This window comes from Rhinopithecus roxellana, chromosome 2 (genome assembly GCF_007565055.1).
Source record: "Rhinopithecus roxellana isolate Shanxi Qingling chromosome 2, ASM756505v1, whole genome shotgun sequence".
Taxonomy (NCBI): Eukaryota; Metazoa; Chordata; class Mammalia; order Primates; family Cercopithecidae; genus Rhinopithecus; species Rhinopithecus roxellana.
Genome location: NC_044550.1, coordinates 39,122,239 through 39,148,502, shown reverse-complemented (window position 1 = coordinate 39,148,502; position 26,264 = coordinate 39,122,239). Strand labels below are relative to the sequence as shown.

The following is a 26,264-nucleotide window of genomic DNA, read 5'->3' as shown; positions in this document are numbered from 1 at the left end:
TGAAACTCTTGTAGATTTAGAGCATTTGTAAAATTTTTAAAAGTTCAGTAATCATTGATAGAAATTCTTCTGTATTCCAGGTGATGCAACTGTGACAATAGCTCACAGATACACCCCCAAAGAACAACTGAAGATTCATACGCAGCTGGCAGATATTATCATAGTTGCTGCAGGTAAGTCCTTAGTGACTGTTATTTTTTGGAATGTCATCAGCAGAATAATTCCTGTCCTAAATGCTGACATGTTTGAAAGCTTTCTGAGAGAGTTAGGTGTATGTATGACTAACTTCTGTTGATTGGATTCTGTCTCTTGGCAATCATTATATCAGTCCATTGTGCCTATGTTAGCATTTGTTACTTTATTATGGAAAACCCAAACAGCTTTTGGGATGACAGATTAAGCACAAGAACAATGTGCACTTTGCTAATTGCTTTGACAAACATGGTTTAACAGCATTTACAGAAAAAGGTTGGTTCAGGTAAATAATACATTGTAGCTATGGAGAACAATAAAACTGGTACTTTCAAGTTGTATCAAGGAACATAGAATGTTCAGGTGAGGGGAACAGATAGTCACTGTGCTGCCCTAAACAGCCAGGCTGAAGAATTATGTTCTGAAGTCTAGACTTTAGGGGAAAAGTTGATGGATGAGACCATGTCCAAAGGATAGTATCTAGGATAAGAATCTTTCCAAAAAGATGACATGAAATTTGGTCTGATGAACTGAGAATGTTTGGTCTGGAAGAAAGAAAGTATTACCTAAAGAGATGCAACAACTTTTTTTTTTTTTTTTTTTTTAACATAAAGAAAAACACACAAGCCCAAACTTTTATAATAATAAAAACTGTCTCAAAGTCACCAGTTCTTGAGATAGTAAGTTCCTTATCTCTACAGTGATTAGCAAAATAGATAAAAACATAAGTGGGATTTCATAGAGCATTATTTGCCATTGTTCATTGAATTTTGCCCCATTTTGGTTGACAAAAAAATCATCCCCTTTCAACATTATCAAACTAGTTCAATAAATTAAACAACATAGCTAAAAATGCATGGAAACAGTTGTAATTTTTTTGAACATATGTTCTTTGGAGAAGGAATTACATTCTTTCTTTACTCCCTACCATTTAAAGGACCATTGTAGATAATGTCTATGTACTGAGTACTAGGTTGGGTTCATTGCATTTTAATGCTTCCTTCAATGATGAAACTCTTTAATTCTCTATTTTAATATATAAAAGAATGCTTTATGAAATACATGTATATGTATACTTATATTTCATAAGGTTAAATTTATTTAAATTTATTTGTGTTTTCATACAGGGTAAGTTAATAAGAAAGATACTTTAGAACGTGGAAAAGGCTGGAATATGGGGCTTGTGTATGGATAATTCACTTACAGATATTTGAGAGTTTATCATATACTCTGATTTTAATTAAACGTGTACTTTTGAATAGCAAAGGTAGTACTAAATTCATTCATTCAATAAATATTGGACCCTTCCTATGCAACAGTATCTGTTTTAAATTTTAGGAATATAGCAATGAATACAAATGATGAAGTGCTAGCCCTCGTAGAACTTATATCTTAGTGGGAGAGAGAGCAAATAAACAGTAAAATATAATGTCAGATAATGATAAGTGCTGTAATGAAATTGGTTGAAGAAATAGTGTTTTGGGGATACTGTTTTAGATTGATTAATTGGTGAAGATCTTTTTTGGGAGGTGACCTTTTGAGTAGAGTTCTTGTCCTGGCCATTCTCCATTTGTCCACCAACCCCAATGTTTGCCTTTCCCTGCCCTGGTCTGGCCCTGAGAGGCTGACTAATGAAGATGGACTCACCTGTGTTCCTCTGTCACTGGCTCCCAACAAGGTTTGGCACTAGTAGGATATCTGAAGGAGAAGAAGAGAAATGGGAGGTCATGGTGTTCCTTCTCTACTCTCTTCTTCTTCCACTCTCTTTCTCCTTTCTCCTGCATTGATAGCTTTTGCTCAGCATCCCTTCCCCAACAGCTAAGGCTCTCACCGGGCTGCAGTAACATTGTTTCCTCCCTTACCCCTACAGATCTAGGAATGGTACAAGCTTCCTCCAGTTTCTAATCTCTAAGAGTGTGGCAACAGCTTTTGTTTTTCTCTTACCCTGAATATATCTCTGTAAAAATTATTTCATTACTGTATGTGGTGGATTCTGCTTCCCATGGAGATAACTGACAGAAGCAGATCTGTATGAAGTAAAGGCACAAATCAAGAACCATTCCTGGGGAAGAGCATTCCAAGCAGAGGGAACAGCACATACCAAAGTCCTTAAGCAGGAGCATGCTTGATGTGTTCCAGAACACAGGTTTTTGAGGGTTTATTATATTACTCTGATTTCACTTAAATATTAATAAATTATTAGGATACTAGCAGGAAATGTTGTTGGGAAGGTAGCCAGGGTTAGCTCATGTAGGACGTTGTTGGCCATGGTTAGGATTTTGATATAAGCCAAGAACGGCTGACAGCAGATCAATATGGTCTGACTTAGGTTTTAAAGGAGTGATCACACCTTTAGAAACGTGTCAGACCTTATGTCTGCAGTTGTGTCAAGAACTGACTCTAGGGGTGTGAAAGTAGAAACAGAGAGGACAGGTATTGCAATTTCATTTAATGGATCTAGATTTTGCTGTAATTTGTTTTGTATTTGAACACATAGTTTCAATCAAATTTAATAAAATATCTGATTCTTCTGTAGGCCCTTTTCTGGAACCTAGAATGTATACATGACTGCAGGAACAGTAGTTGGCTCCTCATAGAGTAAAAATAGAAATGTTCTTTTTCCCAGAAAAATAAAAAATCAGTAAGATGGTACAGATAACCATACACATTTCCTCTTTTTCTGAGAAATTATATTTGGGTGATATCAAATGCAAATTTTTGAACTGCATTGACAGACGTCAGGCATCTTTAGAGAATTAGTAAACTTTTTCAGACCACAGATCAACATTAAGTGAAATAGTGTTTCAGCTACTGATACCTTCATGGCAGATAAATACTATACTGATTTCTTTTTAGAGGCACTTGTATTCACACACAAGACACAGAATTTGTTGAGTAAAGAGGAATTTGAATGCTCATCTTTGTCCACTTCTAACCTTAGGCAGAATGAAGTTTACATTATCCTTAAAAGGTATTATTTGACTAATGTTAACAACTTATACAGAATATTTGACAATTACCCTTAGATAACATTTACCAAATACAATATTGAATGAATATTTTATACTAGTGGAGGAAAATCTCTCAGCATGCCTTCCTACTCATGGTTTGTTTTATAATTATGACAAATGGCACATGGGTAGTCACAATCCACTTGCAAGAAACACTGATACTCTCTTGTGACTAAGTCAAAGCTTATACCATAATGCCAACACTGTTGTCCTCCTTGAGTTTATCCTCTAGCTTCATTTGTAAAGACCTAAATCAGCATTGAGTCCAGATATTTAAAAAGAAGACAGAAAAAGGAAAAGAAAAGGAAAATAAAGGAAGAGAGGGAGAAGGAAGACTTAAGCCTATATAAAATAAAGACAGGAGCCAGGAGGTACTCAAGCCTCTAGGTGTGGTGGGTGTTGAGGCTCTCCCACAACCATCCCGTGAGGGTATTTTCTTACCACCAGAGGGCGCCAGTCAGGTGAGCCGCTACTTTAGATGTAGCCAAGTTGGCCACACACCATCCTAATCCTAGTTAGAAGACATTTTAAACAAAGACAGTGGGAACAAGTCCTGTGCCTTGCTTTTTTATTTCACCTTTAATGCCTCTTACTAAATACAAAAGTATGTTGAACGTAGAAGACAGATTTGTATATAGTTCTGCAGTCTTCTTGAAGAAATAAATATTTAGCCAATGGGAAATTTAGGGCCAGAAAATTGAGAATTTATAAGAAATAACTAAAGATTGCTACATGTCCAGTTAATTAATAATCACCTGGAGAAGTTAGGAATAAAACATGTAGATATTTATAAATTATAGAAAAAAATGTGAGTGAATATAAAAAAGAAATCCCATATAACCAGACAATAGGAATAAAGTATTACCAGAATGACCATATCGTGCATTGTGTGTGGGAAATAAACAAATACAAATAGCAGTGGGTATTTATTTTTTATTTTTATTTTTATTTATTTTATTTTATTTTATTTTTTAATTATACTTTAAGTTCTAGGGTACATGTGCATAACGTGCAGGTTTGTTACATATGTATACTTGTGCCATGTTGGTGTGCTGCACCCATCAACTTGTCAGCACCCATCAATTCGTCATTTATAGCAGGTATAACTCCCAATGCGATCCCTCCCCCCTCCCCCCTACCCATGATAGGCCCCGATGTGTGATGTTCCCCTTCCCGAGTCCAAGTGATCTCATTGTTCAGTTCCCACCTATGAGTGAGAACATGCGGTGTTTGGTTTTCTGTTCTTGTGATAGTTTGCTAAGAATGATGGTTTCCAGCTGCATCCATGTCCCTACAAAGGACGCAAACTCATCCTTTTTTATGGCTGCATAATATTCCATGGTGTATATGTGCCACATTTTCTTAATCCAGTCTGTCACTGATGGACATTTGGGTTGATTCCAAGTCTTTGCTATTGTGAATAGTGCCGCAATAAACATACGTGTGCGTGTGTCTTTATAGCAGCATGATTTGTAATCCTTTGGGTATATATCCAGTAGTGGGATGGCTGGGTCATATGGTACATCTAGTTCTAGATCCTTGAGGAATTGCCATACTGTTTTCCATAATGGTTGAACTAGTTTACAATCCCACCAACAGTGTAAAAGTGTTCCTATTTCTCCACATCCTCTCCAGCACCTGTTGTTTCCTGACTTTTTAATGATTGCCATTCTAAATGGTGTGAGATGGTATCTCATTGTGGTTTTGATTTTCATTTCTCTGATGGCAAGTGATGATGAGCATTTTTTCATGTGTCTGTTGGCTGTATGAATGTCTTCTTTTGAGATGTGTCTGTTCATATCCTTTGCCCACTTTTTGATGGGGTTGTTTGATTTTTTCTTGTAAATTTGTTTGAGTTCTTTGTAGATTCTGGATATTAGCCCTTTGTCAGATGAGTAGATTGCAAAAATTTTCTCCCATTCTGTAGGTTGCCTGTTCCCTTGCCCATGCCTATGTCCTGAATGGTACTACCTAGGTTTTCTTCTAGGGTTTTTATGGTATTAGGTCTAACATTTAAGTCTCTAATCCATCTTGAATTAATTTTCGTATAAGGAGTAAGGAAAGGATCCAGTTTCAGCTTTCTACTTATGGCTAGCCAATTTTCCCAACACCATTTATTAAATAGGGAATCTTTTCCCCATTTCTTGTTTCTCTCAGGTTTGTCAAAGATCAGATGGCTGTAGATGTGTGGTATTATTTCTGAGGACTCTGTTCTGTTCCATTGGTCTATATCTCTGTTTTGGTACCAGTACCATGCTGTTTTGGTTACTGTAGCCTTGTAGTATAGTTTGAAGTCAGGTAGCGTGATGCCTCCAGCTTTGTTCTTTTGACTTAGGATTGTCTTGGCAATGCGGGCTCTTTTTTGGTTCCATATGAACTTTAAAGCCGTTTTTTCCAATTCTGTGAAGAAACTCGTTGGGAGCTTGATGGGGATGACATTGAATCTATAAATAACCTTGGACAGTATGGCCATTTTCACGATATTGATTCTTCCTATCCATGAGCATGGTATGTTCTTCCATTTGTTAGTGTCCTCTTTTATTTCACTGAGCAGTGCTTTGTAGTTCTCCTTGAAGAGGTCCTTTACATCCCTTGTAAGTTGGATTCCTAGGTATTTTATTCTCTTTGAAGCAATTGTGAATGGAAGTTCATTCATGATTTGGCTCTCTGTTTGTCTGTTACAGGTGTATAAGAAAGCTTGTGATTTTTGCACATTAATTTTGTATCCTGAGACTTTGCTGAAGTTGCTTATCAGCTTAAGGAGATTTTGGGCTGAGACAATGGGGTTTTCTAAATATACAATTATGTCATCTGCAAACAGGGACAATTTGACTTCTTCTTTTCCTAACTGGATACCCTTGATTTCTTTCTCTTGCCTGATTGCCCTAGCCAGAACTTCCAACACTATGTTGAATAGGAGTGGTGAGAAAGGGCATCCCTGTCCTGTGCCAGTTTTCAAATGGAATTTTTCCAGTTTTTGCCCATTCAGTATGATATTGGCTGTGGGTTTGTCATAAATACTCTTATTATTTTGAGGTACGTTCCATCAATACCGAATTCATTGAGCGTTTTTAGCATGAAGGGCTGTTGAATTTTGTCAAAAGCCTTTTCTGCATCTATTGAGATAATCATGTGGTTCTTGTCTTTGGTTCTGTTTATATGCTGGATTACGTTTATTGATTTGCAAATGTTGAACCAACCTTGCATCCCAGGGATGAAGCCCACTTGATCATGGTGGATAAGCTTTTTGATGTGCTGCTGAATCCAGTTTGCCAGTATTTTATTGAGGATTTTTGCATCGATGTTCATCAGGGATATTGATCTAAAATTTTCTTTTTTTGTTGTGTCTCTGCCAGGCTTTGGTATCAGGATGATGTTGGCCTCATGAAATGAGTTAGGGAGGATTGCCTCCTTTTCAATTGATTGGAATAGTTTCAGAAGGAATGGTACCAGCTCCTCCTTGTACCTCTGGTAGAATTCAGCTGTGAATCCATCTGGTCCTGGACTTTTTTTGGTTGGTAGGCTATTAATTATTGCCTCAATTTCAGAGCCTGCTATTGGTCTATTCAGGGATTCAACTTCTTCCTGGTTTAGTCTTGGAAGAGTGTAAGTGTCCAGGAAATTATCCATTTCTTCTAGATTTTTAGTTGATTTGCGTAGAGGTGTTTATAGTATTCTCTGACGGTAGTTTGTATTTCTGTGGGGTCCGTGGTAATATCCCCTTTATCATTTTTTATTGTGTCTATTTGATTCCTCTCTCTTTTCTTCTTTATTAGTCTTGCTAGCCGTCTGTCAATTTTGTTGATCTTTTCAAAAAACCAACTCCTGGATTCATTGATTTTTTGGAGGGTTTTTTGTGTCTCTATCTCCTTCAGTTCTGCTCTGATCTTAGTTATTTCTTGCCTTCTGCTAGCTTTTGAATGTGTTTGCTCTTGCCTCTCTAGTTCTTATAATTGTGATGTTAGAGTGTCAATTTTAGATCTTTCCAGCTTTCTCTTGTGGGCATTTAGTGCTATAAATTTCCCTCTACACACTGCTTTAAATGTGTCCCAGAGATTCTGGTATGTTGTATCTTTGTTCTCATTGGTTTCAAAGAACATCTTTATTTCTGCTTTCATTTCGTTATGTACCCAGTAGTCATTCAGGAGCAGGTTGTTCAGTTTCCATGTAGTGGAGTGGTTTTGATTGAGTTTCTTAGTCCTGAGTTCTAGTTTGATTGCACTGTGGTCTGAGAGGCAGTTTGTTATAATTTCTGTTCTTGTACATTTGCTGAGGAGTGCTTTACTTCCAATTATGTGGTCAATTTTGGAATAAGTGAGATGTGGTGCTGAGAAGAATGTATATTCTGTTGATTTGGGGTGGAGAGTTCTATAGATGTCTATTAGGTCTGCTTGGTGCAGAGATGAGTTCAATTCCTGGATATCCTTGTTAACTTTCTGTCTTGTTGATCTGTCTAATGTTGACAGTAGAGTGTTGAAGTCTCCCATTATTATTGTATGGGAGTCTAAGTCTCTTTGTAAGTCTCTAAGGACTTGCTTTATGAATTTGGGTGCTCCTGTATTGGGTGCATATATATTTAGGATAGTTAGCTCTTCCTGTTGAATTGATCCCTTTACCATTATGTAATGGCCTTCTTTGTCTCTTTTGATCTTTGATGGTTTAAAGTCTATTTTATCAGAGACTAGGATTGCAACCCCTGCTTGTTTTTGTTCTCCATTTGCTTGGTAGATCTTCCTCCATCCCTTTATTTTGAGCCTATGTATGTCTCTGCATTTGAGTTGGGTCTCCTGAATACAGCAGTCTGATGTGTCTTGACACTTTATCCAGTTTGCCAGTCTGTGTCTTTTAATTGGAGCATTTAGTCCATTAACATTTAAGGTTAATATTGTTATGTGTGAACTTGATCCTGCCATTATGATATTAACTGGTTATTTTGCTCGTTAGTTGATGCAGTTTCTTCCTAGCCTTGATGGTCTTTACATTTTGGCATGTTTTTGCAATGGCTGGTACCAGTTGTTCCTTTCCATGTTTAGGGCTTCCTTCAGTGTCTCTTGTAAGGCAGGCCTGGTGGTGACAAAATCTCTAAGCATTTGCTTATCTGTAAAGGATTTTATTTCTCCTTCACTTATGAAACTTAGTTTGGCTGGATATGAAATTCTGGCTTGAAAATTCTTTTCTTTAAGAATGTTGAATATTGGCCCCCACTCTCTTCTGGCTTGTAGAGTTTCTGCCGAGAGGTCTGCTGTTAGTCTGATGGGCTTCCCTTTGTGGGTAACCCGATCTTTCTCTCTGGCTGCCCTTAAGATTTTTCCCTTCATTTCAACTTTGGTGAATCTAGCAATTATGTGTCTTGGAGTTGCCCTTCTCGAGGAGTATCTTTGTGGTGTTCTCTGTATTTCCTGAATTTGAATGTTGGCCTCCCCTATTAGGTTGGGGAAGTTCTCCTGGATGATATCCTGAAGAGTGTTTTCCAACTTGGTTCCATTTTCCCCCTCACTTTCAGGAACCCCAATCAGACGTAGATTTGGTCTTTTTACATAATCCCATACTTCTTGCAGGCTTTGTTCATTTCTTTTTCTTCTTTTTTCTTTTGGTTTCTCTTCTCGCTTCATTTCATTCATTTGATCCTCAATCGCTGATACTCTTTCTTCCAGTTGATCGAGTCGGTTACTGAAGCTTGTGCATTTGTCACGTATTTCTCATGTCATGGTTTTCATCTCTGTCATTTCATTTATGACCTCTGCATTAATTATTCTAGCTATCAATTCTTCCACTCTTTTTTCAAGATTTTTAGTTTCTTTGTGCTGGGTACGTAATTCCTCCTTTAGCTCTGAGAAGTTTGATGGACTGAAGCCTTCTTCTCTCATCTCGTCAAAGTCATTCTCTGACCAGCTTTGATCCATTGCTGGCAATGGGCTGCACTCCTTTGCAGGGGGAGATGCGCTCTTATTTTTTGAATTTCCAGCTTTTCTGCCCTGCTTCTTCCCCATCTTTGTGGTTTTATCTGCCTCTGGTCTTTGATGATGGTGACGTACTGATGGGGTTTTGGTATAGGTGTTCTTGCTGTTTGATAGTTGTCCACTCCAGACCCTGTTTGCCTGGGTATCAGCAGCAGAGGTTGCAGAAGATAGAATGTTACTGAACAGCGAGTGTACCTGTCTGATTCTTACTTTGGGAGCTTCCTCTCAGGGGTGTACTCCACCCTGTGAGGTGTGGGGTGTCAGACTGCCCCTAGTGGGGGATGTCTCCCAGTTAGGCTACTCAGGGGTCAGGGACCCACTTGAGCAGTCTCTCCGTTCTCAGATCTCAACCTCCGTGTTGGGAGATCCACTGCTCTCTTCAAAGCTGTCAGACAGAGTCGTTCGCATCTGCTCAGGCCTCTGCTGCTTCCCCTGTTGTTTTTTTAGCTGTGCCCTGTCCCCAGAGGTGGAGTCTATAGAGACAGGCAGGTTTCCTTGAGCTGCTGTGAGCTCCACCCAGTTCGAGCTTCCCAGCAGCTTTGTTTACCTACTTAAGCCTCAGCAATGGCGGGCGCCCCTCCCCCAGCCTCGCTGCTGCCTTGCGGTTAGATTGGAGACTGCTGTGCTAGCAATGAGGGAGGCTCCGTGGGCGTGGGACCCTCCCGGCCAGGTGTGGGTATAATCTCCTGGTGTGCCCGTTTGCTTAAAGCACAGTATTGGGGTGGGAATTACCCGATTTTCCAGGTGTTGTGTGTCTCAGTTCCCCTGACTAGGAAAAGTGATTCCCTTCCCCCTTGCGCTTCCCAGGTGAGGCAATGCCTCGCCCTGCTTCAGCTCTCGCTGGTCAGGCTGCAGCAGCTGACCAGCACCGATTGTCCGGCACTCCCCAGTGAGATGACCCCAGTACCTCAGTTGAAAATGCAGAAATCACCGGTCTTCTGTGTCGCTCGCACTGGGAGTTGGAGACTGGAGCTGTTCCTATTTGGCCATCTTGCTCCGCCCCCAGCAGTGGGTATTTAAAAAGGAGATAGTGATCTAATGGCAGAGGTAGCCAGAAGGGGGAGGGCTAGATCACTGTCATAATAAGAATGTCAGCATATATGGAAACAACCTCATCTAGGAGAACTCAGAGTAGAAGGAGGAGGATTGTGTGATATATATCAGAAAGAATAATGTCTGAGACATGAGAGTGAAGAATGTGGTGATGACATCTTGATGCGAGCTTGAAAAAAGTAAAAGAGGAATTCCTGTGTGAAGATCCTGAGACATGAATAATATTAGCTTATGTTAATATTAATGTCTTCCCTCCAGTTTCTCATAGTACTAATCCTGCAGGCTTAACTATATATCACTCACCTTTTTAAAATTGCCCCCCAAAATTGAGATTTAGACTCAGTTAGAAGCTTAGATCTGCAGAATCAGACCCTGTCACACTATGCAATTAGAAGTAAGAAGCTTCAAGTCCCTACTCAAAGCCATATCTCTGAGTTCACAGAGAGAGTTAACAAGTTTCTGGGTACTTTAGTGTACCATGGTTATAGCACATTGTACCTGTTTATAGTTGTCATCTTCATTAGACTACAGCAGGGAAAGGGCTGGTATTTTTTTTTTAAGCTTGCTAGGTACATGCTTAGAACAATATGTAACACATAGTGGTTGCCCAATAAATGTGAGCTGTGTTGATTTTGAGATTCTAACTAAAATAAGGACTTTTTCAAATTGATATATATTTAGTCGATATATTTTAAATAATATAATTTTTTTAAGATGGAGTTATTCTAGTTGTTGGATTTACACAGTGTGGCATTATTTTTGGGAACTACCAGATATTTCCAGTTGGTCATAAAGTAGTTGCTAAAGCAATAAAAAGTGAAATACTCATTAATGAAAGAGTAGTTCATGTCGTTAAGTGTATGAATGGAGTGATTTAGGTGTAAATGTTAAGAAATGATGGGAAAGGGGGCTGGGCACAGTGGCTTACACCTGTAATCCTAGCACTTTGGGAGGCTGAGGTGGGTGGATTGCCTGTGGTCAGGAGTTCAAGACCAGCCTGGCCAACATGGTGAAACCCTGTCTCTACTAAAAATACAAAAATTAGCCAGGTATGGTGGTGGGTGCCTGTAATCCCAGCTACTCAGGAGGCTGAGGCAGGAGAATTGCTTGAACCTGGGAGGCGGAGGTTGCAGTGAGTCGAGATCACACCACTGCACTCCAGCCTGGACAACAGAGAAAGACTCTGTCTCAGAAAAAAAAAAAAAGAAAAAAGAAATTACAGGAAAGATGAAGAAAGAGTAAGGAGACTATTACCGACATCTAAAGCACAGTCAGAGTATTGGATGGTTGAAAGGGGAGGAGCAGTTTAGGGAAAGGCTAAATCAGCTTTGCACAAGCTACTGATAAAGAAGGGAAAGCTGGCCAGTATCAGTTCTAAGATCATCCTGGAGATCACTGGGCTTTCTCATATCTCATGCTTTAAGGAAACTGTAGGCTATCCTAAGTCTGTAAAATTCTAGGAATCTTCATTATTCAGCAGGATAGGCAAGTTTTTCTTGACATTGTCCACATTACCCTCCACCCATCTGAGTAAACTCTGAAACTACCTATATTCAGGAAATGAGCTGCTGAGTCAATGCCACTTGCATGTCAAGCTCTGGATGCAGTGTCACGGTGGTGAAAGCTGGCGTTTTTGACCACTAAGCCATCCCTTCCAGCGTGATGAATGAACCTTCACAGTTGTAACTTTAGAGTCTCTATTGCAACACTTTTAATGACAGATACCATGATATAAAACAGGATAAATGGGCAATTTAGTAATTCAGAATATTCATACTTACTTGTCATAAAGTACAAAGTGACCAAATAATTTCCTTTCACTACTTCTCCAATCATATTATCAAGTCTTAGAAACACTTCCATCAGACATTATCCTAGGGCTCAATAGGGTTTTCCCCCAGGTGTATTTCCTCCTGCTTGAAACAGGACTTGTAATTTTCAGGAAACCAGGACATTCCAAGGGGTGGGGCGTGGAAATAGCTCCACCATCCCCACAGCTCATGCAACCTGGGAGTGGAGCTTGCTCACTTACAGCCCTGAGTGCTTCCTCAGTGATGCCAGCACATTTCATGGCTTCACTCATACTATTCTCCTTTCCATATCTCATTTCTTATTTGTTATTGTCCAGCTTGTCCTCTTTTGCTAGCCTCTGCTACTCCACTTATGAGTTCCTTCCCTCCTTCCTAAAAGTTACCATTATTTTCATGGTACAGAATAGTGAAAATGCACAGGCCTTTCTAAAGTAAGAATTTCGGGATTTAAATTCCAGCTCTGAGACTTGCTAATTGTGAGCTTGTTCTCGTCTCTGAATCTCAATCTGTTCATTGATGTGATTTGAATGATAATAATAAAAATAACCTTTCATAGCAATGTCTACTTTATATTTTTGATCTTAACTATGCTGATCTAAGTAGAATTTCCCATGTCTAAAATGATGCCTTTTACTTATTGAAAGGCATTTTAGTGTGGTTTATGTGTAATACCAAGTACAGAATATTTAACACTTCTCAAAAAAAAAATTTTGCATAGTGTAATCAAGCTAGCTAATCCATGTAAAGAGCACAGCACAGTGCCCAGTATATGGCAAATATTCAGTAAGTGTTATGTGTTAATGTATTCTATGTTAGGCATTGCGTGTGAATATTTAAACAATTTAGAAATGATAAATCAGTTGATTATTAAGCCACAACTAAAGTAAAAGAATATACTTCTTGGTTGCTTTAGATACTAATGTAGTATCAGAGTAGAGTAGTTATTATAAGTATAAATAAATTAAGAAGTGACTTACACATGAGGGACCAACTTTATAGAAACTTTATTTTTATACTTAAGATGTATGGCTTCTCAGGATGACATCAGCACTTGTTCATAGATGTGTATTCTGTTGTTCCCTGGATGAATTCCTTATTGCGTCTCCCTCCTTTGGAACAACCTGACTTTGAGAGGGGAGACAGGGAAGGTTGAGGCACTTAGATGAAAGGGATTTTTTTCTCTCAGACCTTTATCCACCCTCCCAGTCTCCCTCCTTCTCTACCTCATCATCCCACCTCAGTCTATTCTGGCCCTCACAGCGCGTGCTCAAAGCCTAAGTTACTAAGTAAGCAAAGCTCCCCTGGTCTGCAGTGAACTTTGTCAATACCTGAGAGGGCAGCTTGACTACTGATATTTTTCTTGGTGTCAGTAATACATCCTTACTGCAAAGACTTAGAAAACTTGGACAATAGAGAGGGAGGGAAAGAACCTTAATCCCAACCAAAGTGAAATATGGTAAACAATTTGATGTTTGACCTTGTAATGTTTTATATTTATACATGGATCTAAATATTTAAATAATTATTTTGCCTTGTATATACTGTTTGTATTTAGCAGCTCTACACTGTGCACGTGTTTCTTTATAAAATGCTTTCTTCCAAAACAGACTTCTTCTAATGACTCCATAGTATTGAGCGCTATGGATATACTATAATTTATTTATTCGGTTCTTGACTGTTGGACATTTAGATAGTTCCCTGAGTTTTACTGTTATGATAATGCAGCAAACAGCCGTAAACATCTTAGATTATTTGCACAAGTAACCTATAATATTTATCATATTGGTCTTAAGTTTATTTTCTTAGTAACTGTTACTTATATTCTAAAAACTAATGAACATTTAAGCTTGGTGTATAATAAAAACTCACATGTGTATTTAATATTAAAGCATATTTCATACCTTACCTGTGCATTTATGTAAACTTTTAATAGAAAGAGGAGATAGATTTGTCTCATTTGTAACCCATTCTCTAGGGCTTTTATCATTACCAATCAGTATACTATGAAGCTCTAGATCCTTATCTTTCCACAAGAGAAGATAGAAGCCTGGTATATGGGGAAAGGGACTCAAATATGAAGTAGGGTGTCATATCAAAAGAAACATGGTCTTTAAAGTAAGGAGGATTTGGTTTTAAATTCAATTTTAACTTTAAAAATCACATCTAACTCTCTGGGCTTTATTTTCAGCTATTGCAAAATGGAGGTAGTGATACTAGTGTTTATAAACTGTCATAAGAATTACATGCTTAGCACATAATGGCTACTAAGTGAATGTAGTTTCCCTTCCCTTTGTTCTCCTATTGTGTGGTGATCCTATCACTAAAATTACAATATGTTTTAAATGAAAATATGTAAAAATGTATTATCTATTATGAGAAGTCTTTGTCTTTAACTTTCTGATACTTTGGTAATACAGACTGTACAAAAACGTGTACAAACTTTTATGTTTCCTTGATGCTCATTAGCCTCAAATAAGCAAAAACATTTTCCCAAGACTGATCACCTCAGAACCATCCCAAAGTTTTATTTTTTTTCTTCATTTGCCTGAGACCCTTGCATTTTTCTCCTCAACTTGTTCTAATTACAGAGACTTTTGAAAAGGGGGGTTAAATCTTTTCATCTCTAGGTGTTTTCAATCTATGGTATCAGTACATGGTTAGCTGAGGTTGATTTTTTTTCTTTTGAGGCCGTTCTCTCAACACACATATATATATGTGTGTGTATGTGTATGTATGTGTGTATATATATGTATATACATATGTGTATATATTATATGTGTGTGTGTGTATATATATACTACTTCTGATTTTTCATGAGTAAAACAAGCATTGATAGCAATATCCAAAAAAGCTTCAGTAAAGAACAATTTAGATCAAAGATCTTTCACTGTGAATTACAGACTTCCTTGGAAATACACTTTAGATGGTCAAATGATACATCATTTAAACTTAATTCTACTTGGGTCCATGCATGTATATCATGGGCTTAGGAAGAAGTGAGGTTCCTCCTTTCAAGTTATGTCTATAGCTTTTAATATTATCACTTTGTTATATTTTTATGTCAGGTCTTTAAAAGGTTTATATTAGGAAATATTTAAATATACCCAAAAGTGCATAAGAAGAACGTTAATAAAAATGTTAACACTTATCAGTACCTAAATTTGTCAGATATGAATACTATGTATATTTTCATTCTACCTGTTTTATATTTCTATAAATTGCTTTGTTTTGATTAATGTTATGACTTGAAAATTTGCCCATGCTAATAGATGTAGCACTCAATTGCTGAGTGTCCATTTTCTGTTGATGAATATGCATGTTATTTCCAATTTATTGCTATTATGACCAGTTCTGTAATGTTTAAGTTTATACATATTTTCTTGGAGACTCATTCATTCATCTATCCAACAAATACTAATTTTGCCACTGGTACATATTAGGCCATATAGCAGGCAATAGAAAAAAATATATACATAAACTTGGTTCAGCTCTTGAGAAGTCCAGACACTAGTACACTAGTAGAGGAGAAAGATGTACAAACAAATTAGTGTAATACAGCTTGCTAGTGCAATATTAGATATATGTGTATATACATATGTATATGTCTGTCTAGAAAAGGAGCCTGTGTGTGTGTGTGTGTGTGTGTGTGTGTGTGTGTGTGTGTGTGTAAGAGACACAGATAGGTTGAGAAAGAAAAACAGAGACAGAGAGAGAACATCATTGGAGAGGAAGTAATAGCTGTTTTCCTCTGACTCTGAAGAGTAAATGAATGAATTGGGTTCCATCCCACAGAATGAACAGAAATTCACCATACAGAATAAAAGGTAATGAGACTTCTGAAAGCTTAGAGCTATAAAATCCTCTGCATATAGCAAAGAAAGTATTTACTCTTTCAGAATGACAGGTGCCTGTGTGTGATTTGTGAAAGATGAAGCATAACATTTAGGAAAAACCAGACATCATCATAAATAAAAAAAAAAAATTAATTTTACCCTGTAGGTCATGAGCAACCTTTAAATAATTAGAAGCACTGGAATAACTTCATATTTGAATTTTAGAAAGTTCACTTGGATAGCCCCTGTGCGGGGATAAAACTGGAAGTAGCATTAATGTGGTTCTACAGTAATACCGGAGTAGATGAAAGTGAGAAGGAAAAACAGGAAGGAAAGAATTACTGGCTTTAGAGACTAAGTATATGGTGTTGCCATTAACAAGGAGGGGCATATAGAAAGGAAGCAAGGTTTGGGAGACATAAAGATGAGTGGATGGGAGGAAATAATTAATTCAATGTGAACGTGTTGAGTTAATGACACTAGGTGTTATATTCAAGTGGAACAGTCCAGGAGAGGGATGAGATATGTGGGTGTGGGGTTTGGGAGAGAGCTCTGTTCTGGAGTGGTAATTTTGGAAGTCATTAATATCCGGGGTATTGGACACAAATGCATGGATAAAACCATCTAGAATAAGTCTGTTTATAGTACATGGACTGAATTTCTGTTTCAGAATATTTGAAGTGTTTTGGTTGACATGGTTACTTCTATAACATTGCCTTCTTTCTTCTGTTTAACTAGTGCCAATGACAGCCTGTTCTTATTCCAGCATTGACTTTGATTGATTGTATAAGAAAAAACTGGTATTTTTTTGAAGCTTTGTTGTTTCATAACTGTTGTTCTTTTGTAACCCCAACCTTTATCACCTTTAAAGTATTGTTTGAGCAAAATGAGAGAATGTATTTGATAAACCAAAAATGTACCATATAGTGGAGACAAAATTGTGTCCTGAAAATAAAATGATGGACTTAACTTCATAAATATTTAATTTTTTTCATGTAAAATATTAAATTTAACTTCTTTAATGTAATGTAAACTTCTTTAATAAATGTTTCCAGCAGGCTGAATTTTTTGTTTATGCTTGCATTTGTAGTCTTTGCATAGTGGATTTACTGTGACCATCTAATGCTCAGTTAATTTCCATTATCTGACTTGTCCAGGTTGCCAATTTGACCTGATTTTTGCAGTTTTATTGCTCACAGCCTATTGTATCTTCACAGCATTTTTTTCTGTGACCAACAGCCTGATTTTAGTAACTCTGGATTTCCCATGTCCATTATTTGATTATGTTAATGCTTTCTAAAGCACAAATAAATTGTTTTCTCAATTCCTTATGCCTTGATTATTTGATTTCTGAACCAGATTGCTTAAATTTTGCTTGAAACATCTATTGACTTATTCACTCTTATTCTTTAAAAACTGGGACCCGAGGCCAGGCACGGTGGCTCAAGCCTGTAATCCCAGCACTTTGGGAGGCCGAGACGGACAGATCACGAGGTCAGGAGATCGAGACCATCCTGGCTAACACGGTGAAACCCCGTCTCTACTAAAAACTACAAAAAACTAGCCGGGCGAGGTGACGGCGCCTGTAGTCCCAGCTACCTGGGAGGCTGAGGCAGGAGAATGGTGTAAACCCAGGAGGCGGAGCTTGCAGTGAGCTGAGATCCGGCCACTGCACTCCAGCCTGGGTGACAGAGCGAGACTCCGTCTCAAAAAGAAAAAAAAAAAAAAAAAGAAAACAACTAGGACCTGAAAATGAAAGTTCTGCATGCTATGGATGTGCTTGGTAGATTTTTCTAGCCATCCAGTGTATTCCCTATGGTCTTACCTTGTCCTTTATTCCTTCACACTTGTGGTGGCCATTCAACTTCCCTGAGTCTCTGGTCAAGGCAACTTATGACATGCCAGAGTCTACATGGCTAGTATGGATTGAAAGCCTTCTCTCTCTAGCTCAGTCATGCCAGTAAATGATTATCTCTGCATGAAAAACAGGATAGACTTTAAATATCTAATAGAGAGTGGTGCGTAATGCACATATATTTTTCCTAGTGTGTCAGTAGATGATTTAAAATCATGCTTTAAGTTTTATGTGCCTTTTTGTATATGTCCCATGAATATTATCACTCACTTCATCAACAGACTCCAATACATGCTATCTGAACCTACACCAAAGAGGAGGTATAAAGCATTTTTCCCCACCATACTTTCAGTGGATGCACGTCTTTTTAGGTTTTTTTTTTTTTCTTTTTTTAAATAAACCTTACTTTGTGTGGGATTATATGAAGTTGTACTTTATAGTTGTTAAAAAACCATTTAATAATATCCATGTCAGGCATAAAATATGCCTTTACATTTTATAAAATTTAAATATGTTGTGGTAGCATGGGATGATAAGGGTGTTGTCCTATAAAGTATAAAAGTCCTCACTCAAAAATCATATTGTGAAGTATACAAAATAATAAAAAGGAGAAGGAGAAAGGAAATACAAAGAAAGGACCTACATGACATATGTGATGAGTAGGGAATAGTAAGAATTATAGTAGGACAGCACTGGAGTGAAATCCACTGTTCTGTGATCTCCAGCAGCCAGGACCATGTCTTATTTATATTTGTGTTTCTTGTACCTGGTTAAGAACCTGGGCTTTAGGACTAGAAAACTCACTGTTCAATTAATGAATTCCTTTCTTTAGAAGTCAAGTGCTTAACCAGTCAGGCGCAGTGGCTCAAGCCTATAATCCCAACATTTTGGGAGGCCAAGATGGGCAGATCATTTGAGGTCAGGAGCTCAAGACCAGGCTGACCAACATGGTGAAACCCGGTCTCTACGAAAAATACAAAAATTAGCTGGGCATGGTGGTGCACACCTGTAATCTCAGCTACTTGAGAGGCTGAGGCACGAGAATCGCTTGAGAGAATGGCTTCAACCCGGGAGGCAGAGGTTGCAGTGAGCCGAGATCACGCCACTGCAATCCTGCCTGGGTGACAGAGTAAGACTCTGAAAAAAAAAAAAAGGGGGGCCAACTGCTTATCTTGGTCTTGGTTTAAGCTTTCTTCCTAGAAGGTAAGGAAGGTCTTCATAGGGGAAGACGGTCCTTTCAGGACTCATTCAGCCTTAGATTCTCTTTCATACCTTGTTTGGGGCTGTTCTACTTCATGAAAGCTTAATATGGCATTGCATCAGCACCACTGACTCAGAGCTTGCACCTGCAGAGTTCAAAGAAAGGTAGGGAAGAGGCAAAGAAACAACTGAGAAATTACTGTCTTCAATGAAAAAACTAGAAAATACCATTGCTTTACTTTCTACTGTGGGTAGGAATATAAGCCTTTCTGTAGGTGAAGTCATCATTCCAATAGTGTTTTCAGAGCATGTTATTGTCGAATGTCTGTTCCAGACATGTGCTGACTATCAGAAAGTGAAACAATTTTATTAAATATATAGTCATTATTAGTTGTGTCATTTAAATAGCATCAGCATATCTAATTAATACCTAGGAAAATTAATATTTAAAAAATGTAATGATCAAAATGTTACATGTCAGTGCTTATGTAATAATCCACACAGAGGTGATGTTTGAAATGTACTTTGGAGATTCTGACGGAGCACTTGGCTACCTGCTTTAGGTGTGGCTTTGGTTCTGAAGGAGAGCAGTGAGAAGGAAGGAATGTGTATTGGTATATATCTGTGGTGTCTTCTAAGGCAACTTTCTATGAAAGGCCTTTCTTTTTACTCATTTATGTAATTAAAGACTTAAATGTTAGACCTAAAACCATAAAAACCCTAGAAGAAAACCTAGGCAATACCATTCAGGACATAGGCATGGGCAAGGATTTCATGACCAAAACACCAAAAGCAATGGCAACAAAAGCCAAAATAGACAAACGGGATCTAATTAAACTAAAGAGCTTCTGCACAGCAAAAGACACTGTCATCAGAGTGAACAGACAACCTACAGAATGGGAGAAAATTTTTGCAATTTACCTTTCTGACAAAGGGCTTATATCCAGAATCTACAAGGAACTTAAACAAATTTACAAGAAAAAAGCAAGCCCATCAAAAGGTGGACAAAGGATATGAACAGACACTTCTCAAAAGAAGACATTTATGCAGCCAACAGACAGATGAAAAATGCTCATCATCACTGGTCATCAGAGAAGTGCAAATCAAAACCACAATGAGATGCCATCTCACACCAGCTAGAATGGTGATTATTAAAAAGTCAGGAAACAACAGATGCTGGAGAGGATATGGAGAAATAGGAACACTTTTACACTGTTGGTGGGAGTGTAAACTAGTTCAACCATTGTGGAAGGCAGTGTGACAATTCCTCAAGGCTCTAGAACCAGAAATAAGATTTGACCCAGCAATCCCATTATTGGGTATATATATATCCAAAGGATTATAAATTGTAAATCATGCTACTATAAAGACACATGCACACGTATGTTCGTTGCGGCAGTATTCACAATAACAAAAACTTGGAACCAACCCAAACGTCCATCAATGATAGACTGGATTAAGAAAATGTGGCACATATACGCCATGGAATACTATGCAGCCATAAAATAGGATGAGTTCATTTTCTTTACAGGGATATGGATGCAGCTGGAAACCATCATTCTGAGCAAACTAGCACAAGGACAGAAAACCAAACACTGCATGTTCTCACTCATAGGTGGGAATTGAACAATGAGAACACTTGGACACAGGATGGGGAACATCACACCCTGGGGCCTGTCATGGGGGGCAGGGAGCAGGGGGAGGGATAGCATTAGGAGAAATACCTAATGTAAATGACGAGTTAGTGGGTGCAGCAAACCAACATGGCACATGTATACCTATGTAACAAACCTGCACGTTTTGCACATGTACCCTAGAACTTAAAGTATAATAAAGAAAAAAGAAAAAAAAGGCTTCTGGCTCTTATCTTTTACTGAAGCACATCTCCCCTACATTTATTTTTGTTTAATTCATAATTGCTCATTTTAAAAATGACTTACCTTTGTTACAAAACGTTAGAATTGACGAGTACTGTGCAGAAGTGTGGGCTTTATGACTGTGGTTGGAACAAATTCAAATAACTCATAGTTTTTCTCTGAGTGTGCAGATTGCAGGCAATTCACTCAATATTTTATTAATATGTGCCTTTCAAGTGAAGATAATAATGTAAGAATCAGATATTACATTGTAAAAAGGGGCAAGTGCATTGCAATAATATTTTTGTTAAGATTCTATTATGTGTTTCATAATTCCTGCTTATATTTATTTTAACAAAAATCAGAAGGATTCCTTGTCTCTGTAAAATACACATACACATACACCCCCAAATCCACATTACCATATATGTCCTTCCCAGGGTAGTTGGTCAGGATATTCTTAAAAATAATGTGACGCACCATATCAAAAGGAGTGAGAATCCCTTCATGTGTACTAAGAGTAACATACATTCTTGTAGGTCACTAAGATACCACCCCCAAATTTACTTCTCTCGAATAAAAAAATTTGAAGGGGTTATCCCTCCTCTACTTAATGATAAATTTTATGACGTTTTCATGGAAGCTCTGCAAAAGGGTTTTGAGCAGTTTGGAAAGAACTCTGGAAATACTGCAGCCTAGCTACAGAATTAGATAGTAAACATAAGTACATTTCTGCAAATACAAATAAATAATTTTTAAAACTTTTTTAGGAGACAAGCTTGTTAACTAACATTATCTCAGTTCCCAAAATACTACATTTAGAAATTTATCCTAAAGAGAATTGTATTGAGGCTTACAGAGATAACATACAAAGATATCTGTTATAAATTTATTTATGATAGCAAAAAGTGGAAACACTCTAACCATTCAACAATGTCGGAACATTTAATGGATTGTGGATGATGTTGTATATCTATAGGAATTCTATAGATCCAATTAAATTATATTTTTAAAAACATGCATTTGATTATATTCATTATAGAAAGAGATATGACCACATACAGTCATGCATACACACTCACAAATAGAAAACAAAGATATAATTAAAAAATACAACTTGAGACGTTATCTCTGGTAGATAAATATAGATTCCTTTTTATCATTTTCTGAATTCTCTAAGTGAATTTTCTAAAATTTATTGATTTCACATTACGCAGCAAAATAAAGAATATTTAGATGACCCATTTCCAATCACTGGCAAGATTCTGCCTGCTTTCATGTTGTTTTCTGCAGCTGTTACTTTTTAATATAGAGGAGCATGGAAACAATGTATTAAACTGAAATGGCTAGTCTCCTACAGACTACCAGACACCTTTAATTATTTGGCTTTTCTTGGGACAAAGAAGAAATACGAATTAAAGGGATAAATCATGTAGTATGTGAATTATTCCTCAATAAAGCTTTTTAAAAAAGATATGGGAAACTGGAAGCCCTGGGGATACTAAAATAGAGGATAATTTTGGCTTTCAAATTTATTTCCATATATGTAGTAGAAAGAAGTCATCTAGTTTTTAATTAGCATCAAGAGGGAGGAGTGGTGCAAGAATATGAGGGAAAGAGAGAGAAAAGGAATCCCTCTACCTGCTCTCACTTGAGTTCCTTACTTTTACCATTACCAGATGACTTTTACTAGTCTCTGTCTTGGACATTCCTTATTGCTGAGCTCTTTCCTCAGGCCGTAAATTATCCAGATGACATTAATAACTTGTTCTATAATATTATGGTCTGCCAAGGATAAATCTGTGTTTTAACTGAAGCATGTTTTGTAATAAATAGGTTCAGATTCATTTTTCCCCAATATCATTATTTAATTTTTAATTTTTTATTTTATTTATAGGGTCTCTCTCTGTTTCCCAGGCTGGAGTGTAGTGGCACGATCATGGCTCACTGTAGCCTTGACCTCCTGGGCTCGAGTGATCCTCCCACCTCAGCCTCCTGAGTAGCTGGGAGTACAAGGTGCACACCACCATGCCCAGCTAATTTTTGTATATTTTTTGTAGAGATGGAATTTCACCATTTTGTCCAGGTGGTCTCCAACTCCTGAACTCAAGTGATCTGCCTGCCTCAGCTTCCCAAAGTGCTGGGATTACAGGCATGAGCCACCACACCCGGCACTATATAAGTATTTCAGACCTTATAAAAACCTATCTAGTTTTAAGTTTGTCTTATTAATTTTCTTGACATTGCTAAAAAAAAAAAAAGCACATATATCCATTCATGCAATATTCCTCAGCAGTGAAAAGGAATGAACTATGTTACAGCAACCTGAATGAATTTCCAGCAAATTATGAAGTAAAAAAGCCAATGTCACATGTTCCATGTTCAATTATAGAATATATGATTCCATTTATATAGCATTCTTGAAAGTGACAAAATTAGTGGAGTCAAGGATGGGATGACATGGGAGGGAACTGGGTGTGGCTGTAATAAGGCAACATGAGGGACCCTTATGATGATGGAAATGTTCTGTATCTTAACTGTATCAATGTCAATATCCTGGGTATAATATTGTCCTATAGTTCGGCAGGATATTATCATTGTATAGTATCTTGTATTATTTCTTAGAACGGCATGTGAATCTATAATTATTTAAAAAATGACAATTTAAAGCATATAGCAAATAAGTAAAAGAATAAAATAAAAACAGACTACAAAAATGGTCAGAAATGGCGGGCGCCTGTAGTCCCAGCTACTCGGGAGGCTGAGGCAGGAGAATGGCATAAACCCGGGAGGCGGAACTTGCAGTAAGCCGAGATCCGGCCACTGCACTCCAACCTGAGTGACAGAGCGAAACTCCGTCTCAAAAAAAAAAAAAAAAAAAGGTCAAAAAAGCATGTATAGTGACATTTAATAATCTTTTCTGTATGATTAAATAATTAAAATATTCTCATTTCTGAGTATCATGGTACATTATTTTTTAAAACTTAGTGGTTGGTTGCAAACAGATTTTAATGTAATCTTTCAGTATAGAGTTTTAGTATAGGCTTATCATCATTTCTTTATTTAAATATCAGTGTTTACAATGTTTATTATAATAATGATGACTAATATTTTTTGAACATTTCTGAAACATCATCTTATTTAAATCTTACAACATTCTTATGAGGTCAGTAAGGTTATTATTTCTATATTATAGATGCAAAAAGTTGAGGCTTAAAGCGAATTGATTTGCTTGTGATCATACAATAAAGTAGCTGAATTAGGACTGGAAACCAAGTCTGTCTTACTCTAAAGCTCCTGGTATTGATTCTTTATTCTGTTTTTGGCTATTGCTGCCATGATTTTGGACAGTGGGATGTGCTTTTAATTTTTCTTGTTTGTTTGCTTTGTATCAAGTGTAAGTGTTAACATATTTGAAAGAGTGGGCATCAGCCTTAGATAGCTGTTGCTTAGGAATTTATAGTTATGTTGGTCACATGTCTCTTTTCTTTGGCAATACTTTTTAATAGAACCGAAAGGGCATATTTAAAGAAGACAAAAAACCAGCATATGTTTAAATTTACAAAAAGTTTGCAAAGTTCTAACTGCAATTCTGTAACTGTCTTCTAATGTATAACATTTCACATTCATATTTTTAAATAGAGCTTATAGTCTAATAGACACTCATCAAGTAACAACATACAAATGTAACAGCAAAATTTGAAAATTGGTGAGAGAAAGAGGTGCAGGATGCTATAGGTACCTACAGAAGGGGACTTGGTCTAGCGTTAGGATTGCTGTGGCACAGAAGGCCTCCCAAAGGATGTGGCCTCTCAGCTGCCATATGCTTTTTAAGGGTTTATGATTAATAGCCAAGAAAGACTTTTGTAGTTTTCTTTTACCGGTTTTAACGATGCATAAATCGGATACATTTTTATCACAGCGCATTTCAGTTATGCCAGCCATCTTTCAAATAGTATGTTTCAAGCTCCCTGAAGACAGGAACTCTGCAGGTTATCTTTATACTCCCAAATGTGAGGATACTGTCTCATCACATTCATATTAGGCTAAATGGGATGGGATTGTTGTGGTAGCATAAAAACTCTGCCATGAAGACCTTTGACATATTTAAGACAAAGTCTTGAAGCTTTCTTAAATCCACATTTGTGGATTTTGCTGATTTTTAAAAACAAATATTTGGTTTATTTTGATATTTTATTTTATTTGATTTTAATAAACTTTTTTTTTTTACTTTAAAAAATTATTCTTTGATTTACAAGATTCCATCTCAGGATTGTTCAGAGTATCTTTCTCTGCATGTTTTTCATGTTGCTAAATGAATATGAATATGTTGTTTTATTTTTTGTTTGATCCTTACATCACAAATATATCATAAGCACCTATAAATTCTCCCAAAATAAAGCTTGTAGGCAAGGTAACAGAGCCATGCATTAAATCCCTAGGAGTAAAGATAGCTTTTTTATTCTCTCAAAGCACCCGTTCTTTCCTGACTTTGGCTTGTAGACAGACCTCACCTATTACAGTGGGCTCTGTGAGATTTGGCCCAAAACACTGTTGTTTTTATGCTTTGTGGAGGATCAAAATGATAAATAACACTGCTCAATCTGTTGGTAGGTATGACAGAACAACCTCTTGTTACTATTTGTTCCTACTGTTGTTATGTGATTATTATATGTTTAAGGTTGAGCCTGTGGGAGAAAGTGCCACTCCCTGTTTGTTGGGGGTGGGGTCTCAAATGAAGAGTGAAGTCATTTGTTACATTCATCACCACAATCTTTCCAGTCTCCTGAGAAGTGGTATAATCCTCAGATCAGAAAGATAGATGAGTGGGTAGTCTTCACTTGGGAGTAGATATAGAGCCGTCTATTGGCTTTGCAGGAAATGGCTCAGAGTGCCGAATCATCTGCTTTTGTCAATGGGAAGGAAGATGTAAAAGCAAAGTCTAGTAATAGGTACCAAAGGCACCCAGGTGAGTTTTAGTGAATTTATACCAGCCCTCTGTACTGGACTATAGTTTAATTTCAAGCAAAAGCAGTATCCCCGCTGTGAGCTTGACAGCTTTCCGATACTTAATGTTTATTTCTCATGAGATCAATAGTGCTATTAATGAATGTAATTTTTATATTGTATAATGATAGTTGGCAATGTGGAATATCCACAAAACTCAATGAAGTGCTATTTTCCAAATATGCAATACATAATGTCGTGGAATCCATTCAAAATGCAAGACAGACTATTGGATTTTAGCATCACAGATTATGGGGTATGAATATTACAGAGTTCATTGAAGTGGCTTCAAATTCCACATTGCAATTAACCTTTAAGAAACTATCACTTGTCAAGTTTTGGTATAGAATCAAAAAAGATACCCCCAATTATCATAAAAGGCTATTAAAACACTCCTGCCTTTTCCAACTACATATGTATGTGAAACTGAATACAGAAGAAGATTTAAGAATCCCACTGTTGGCCAGGCGCAGTAGCTCACGCCTG

General features: G+C 37.3%; 1 protein-coding gene across 7 annotated transcripts in view; it reads left to right on the top strand.

The window, feature by feature from the left end:
* Positions 1-26,264, top strand: part of MTHFD2L (methylenetetrahydrofolate dehydrogenase (NADP+ dependent) 2 like) — a 143,846-nt gene that overhangs the window by 65,010 nt on the left and 52,572 nt on the right. For all 7 annotated transcript variants that reach the window (XR_004052863.1, XM_030915724.1, XM_030915694.1 and 4 more), the window contains one exon: positions 81-173. Coding sequence is in view for 6 of the 7 variants with exons in the window: in XM_030915724.1 (XP_030771584.1) it covers positions 81-173 (93 nt within the window). In the remaining variant the exon portion in view is untranslated. The remainder of the gene's footprint in view (positions 1-80; positions 174-26,264) is intronic.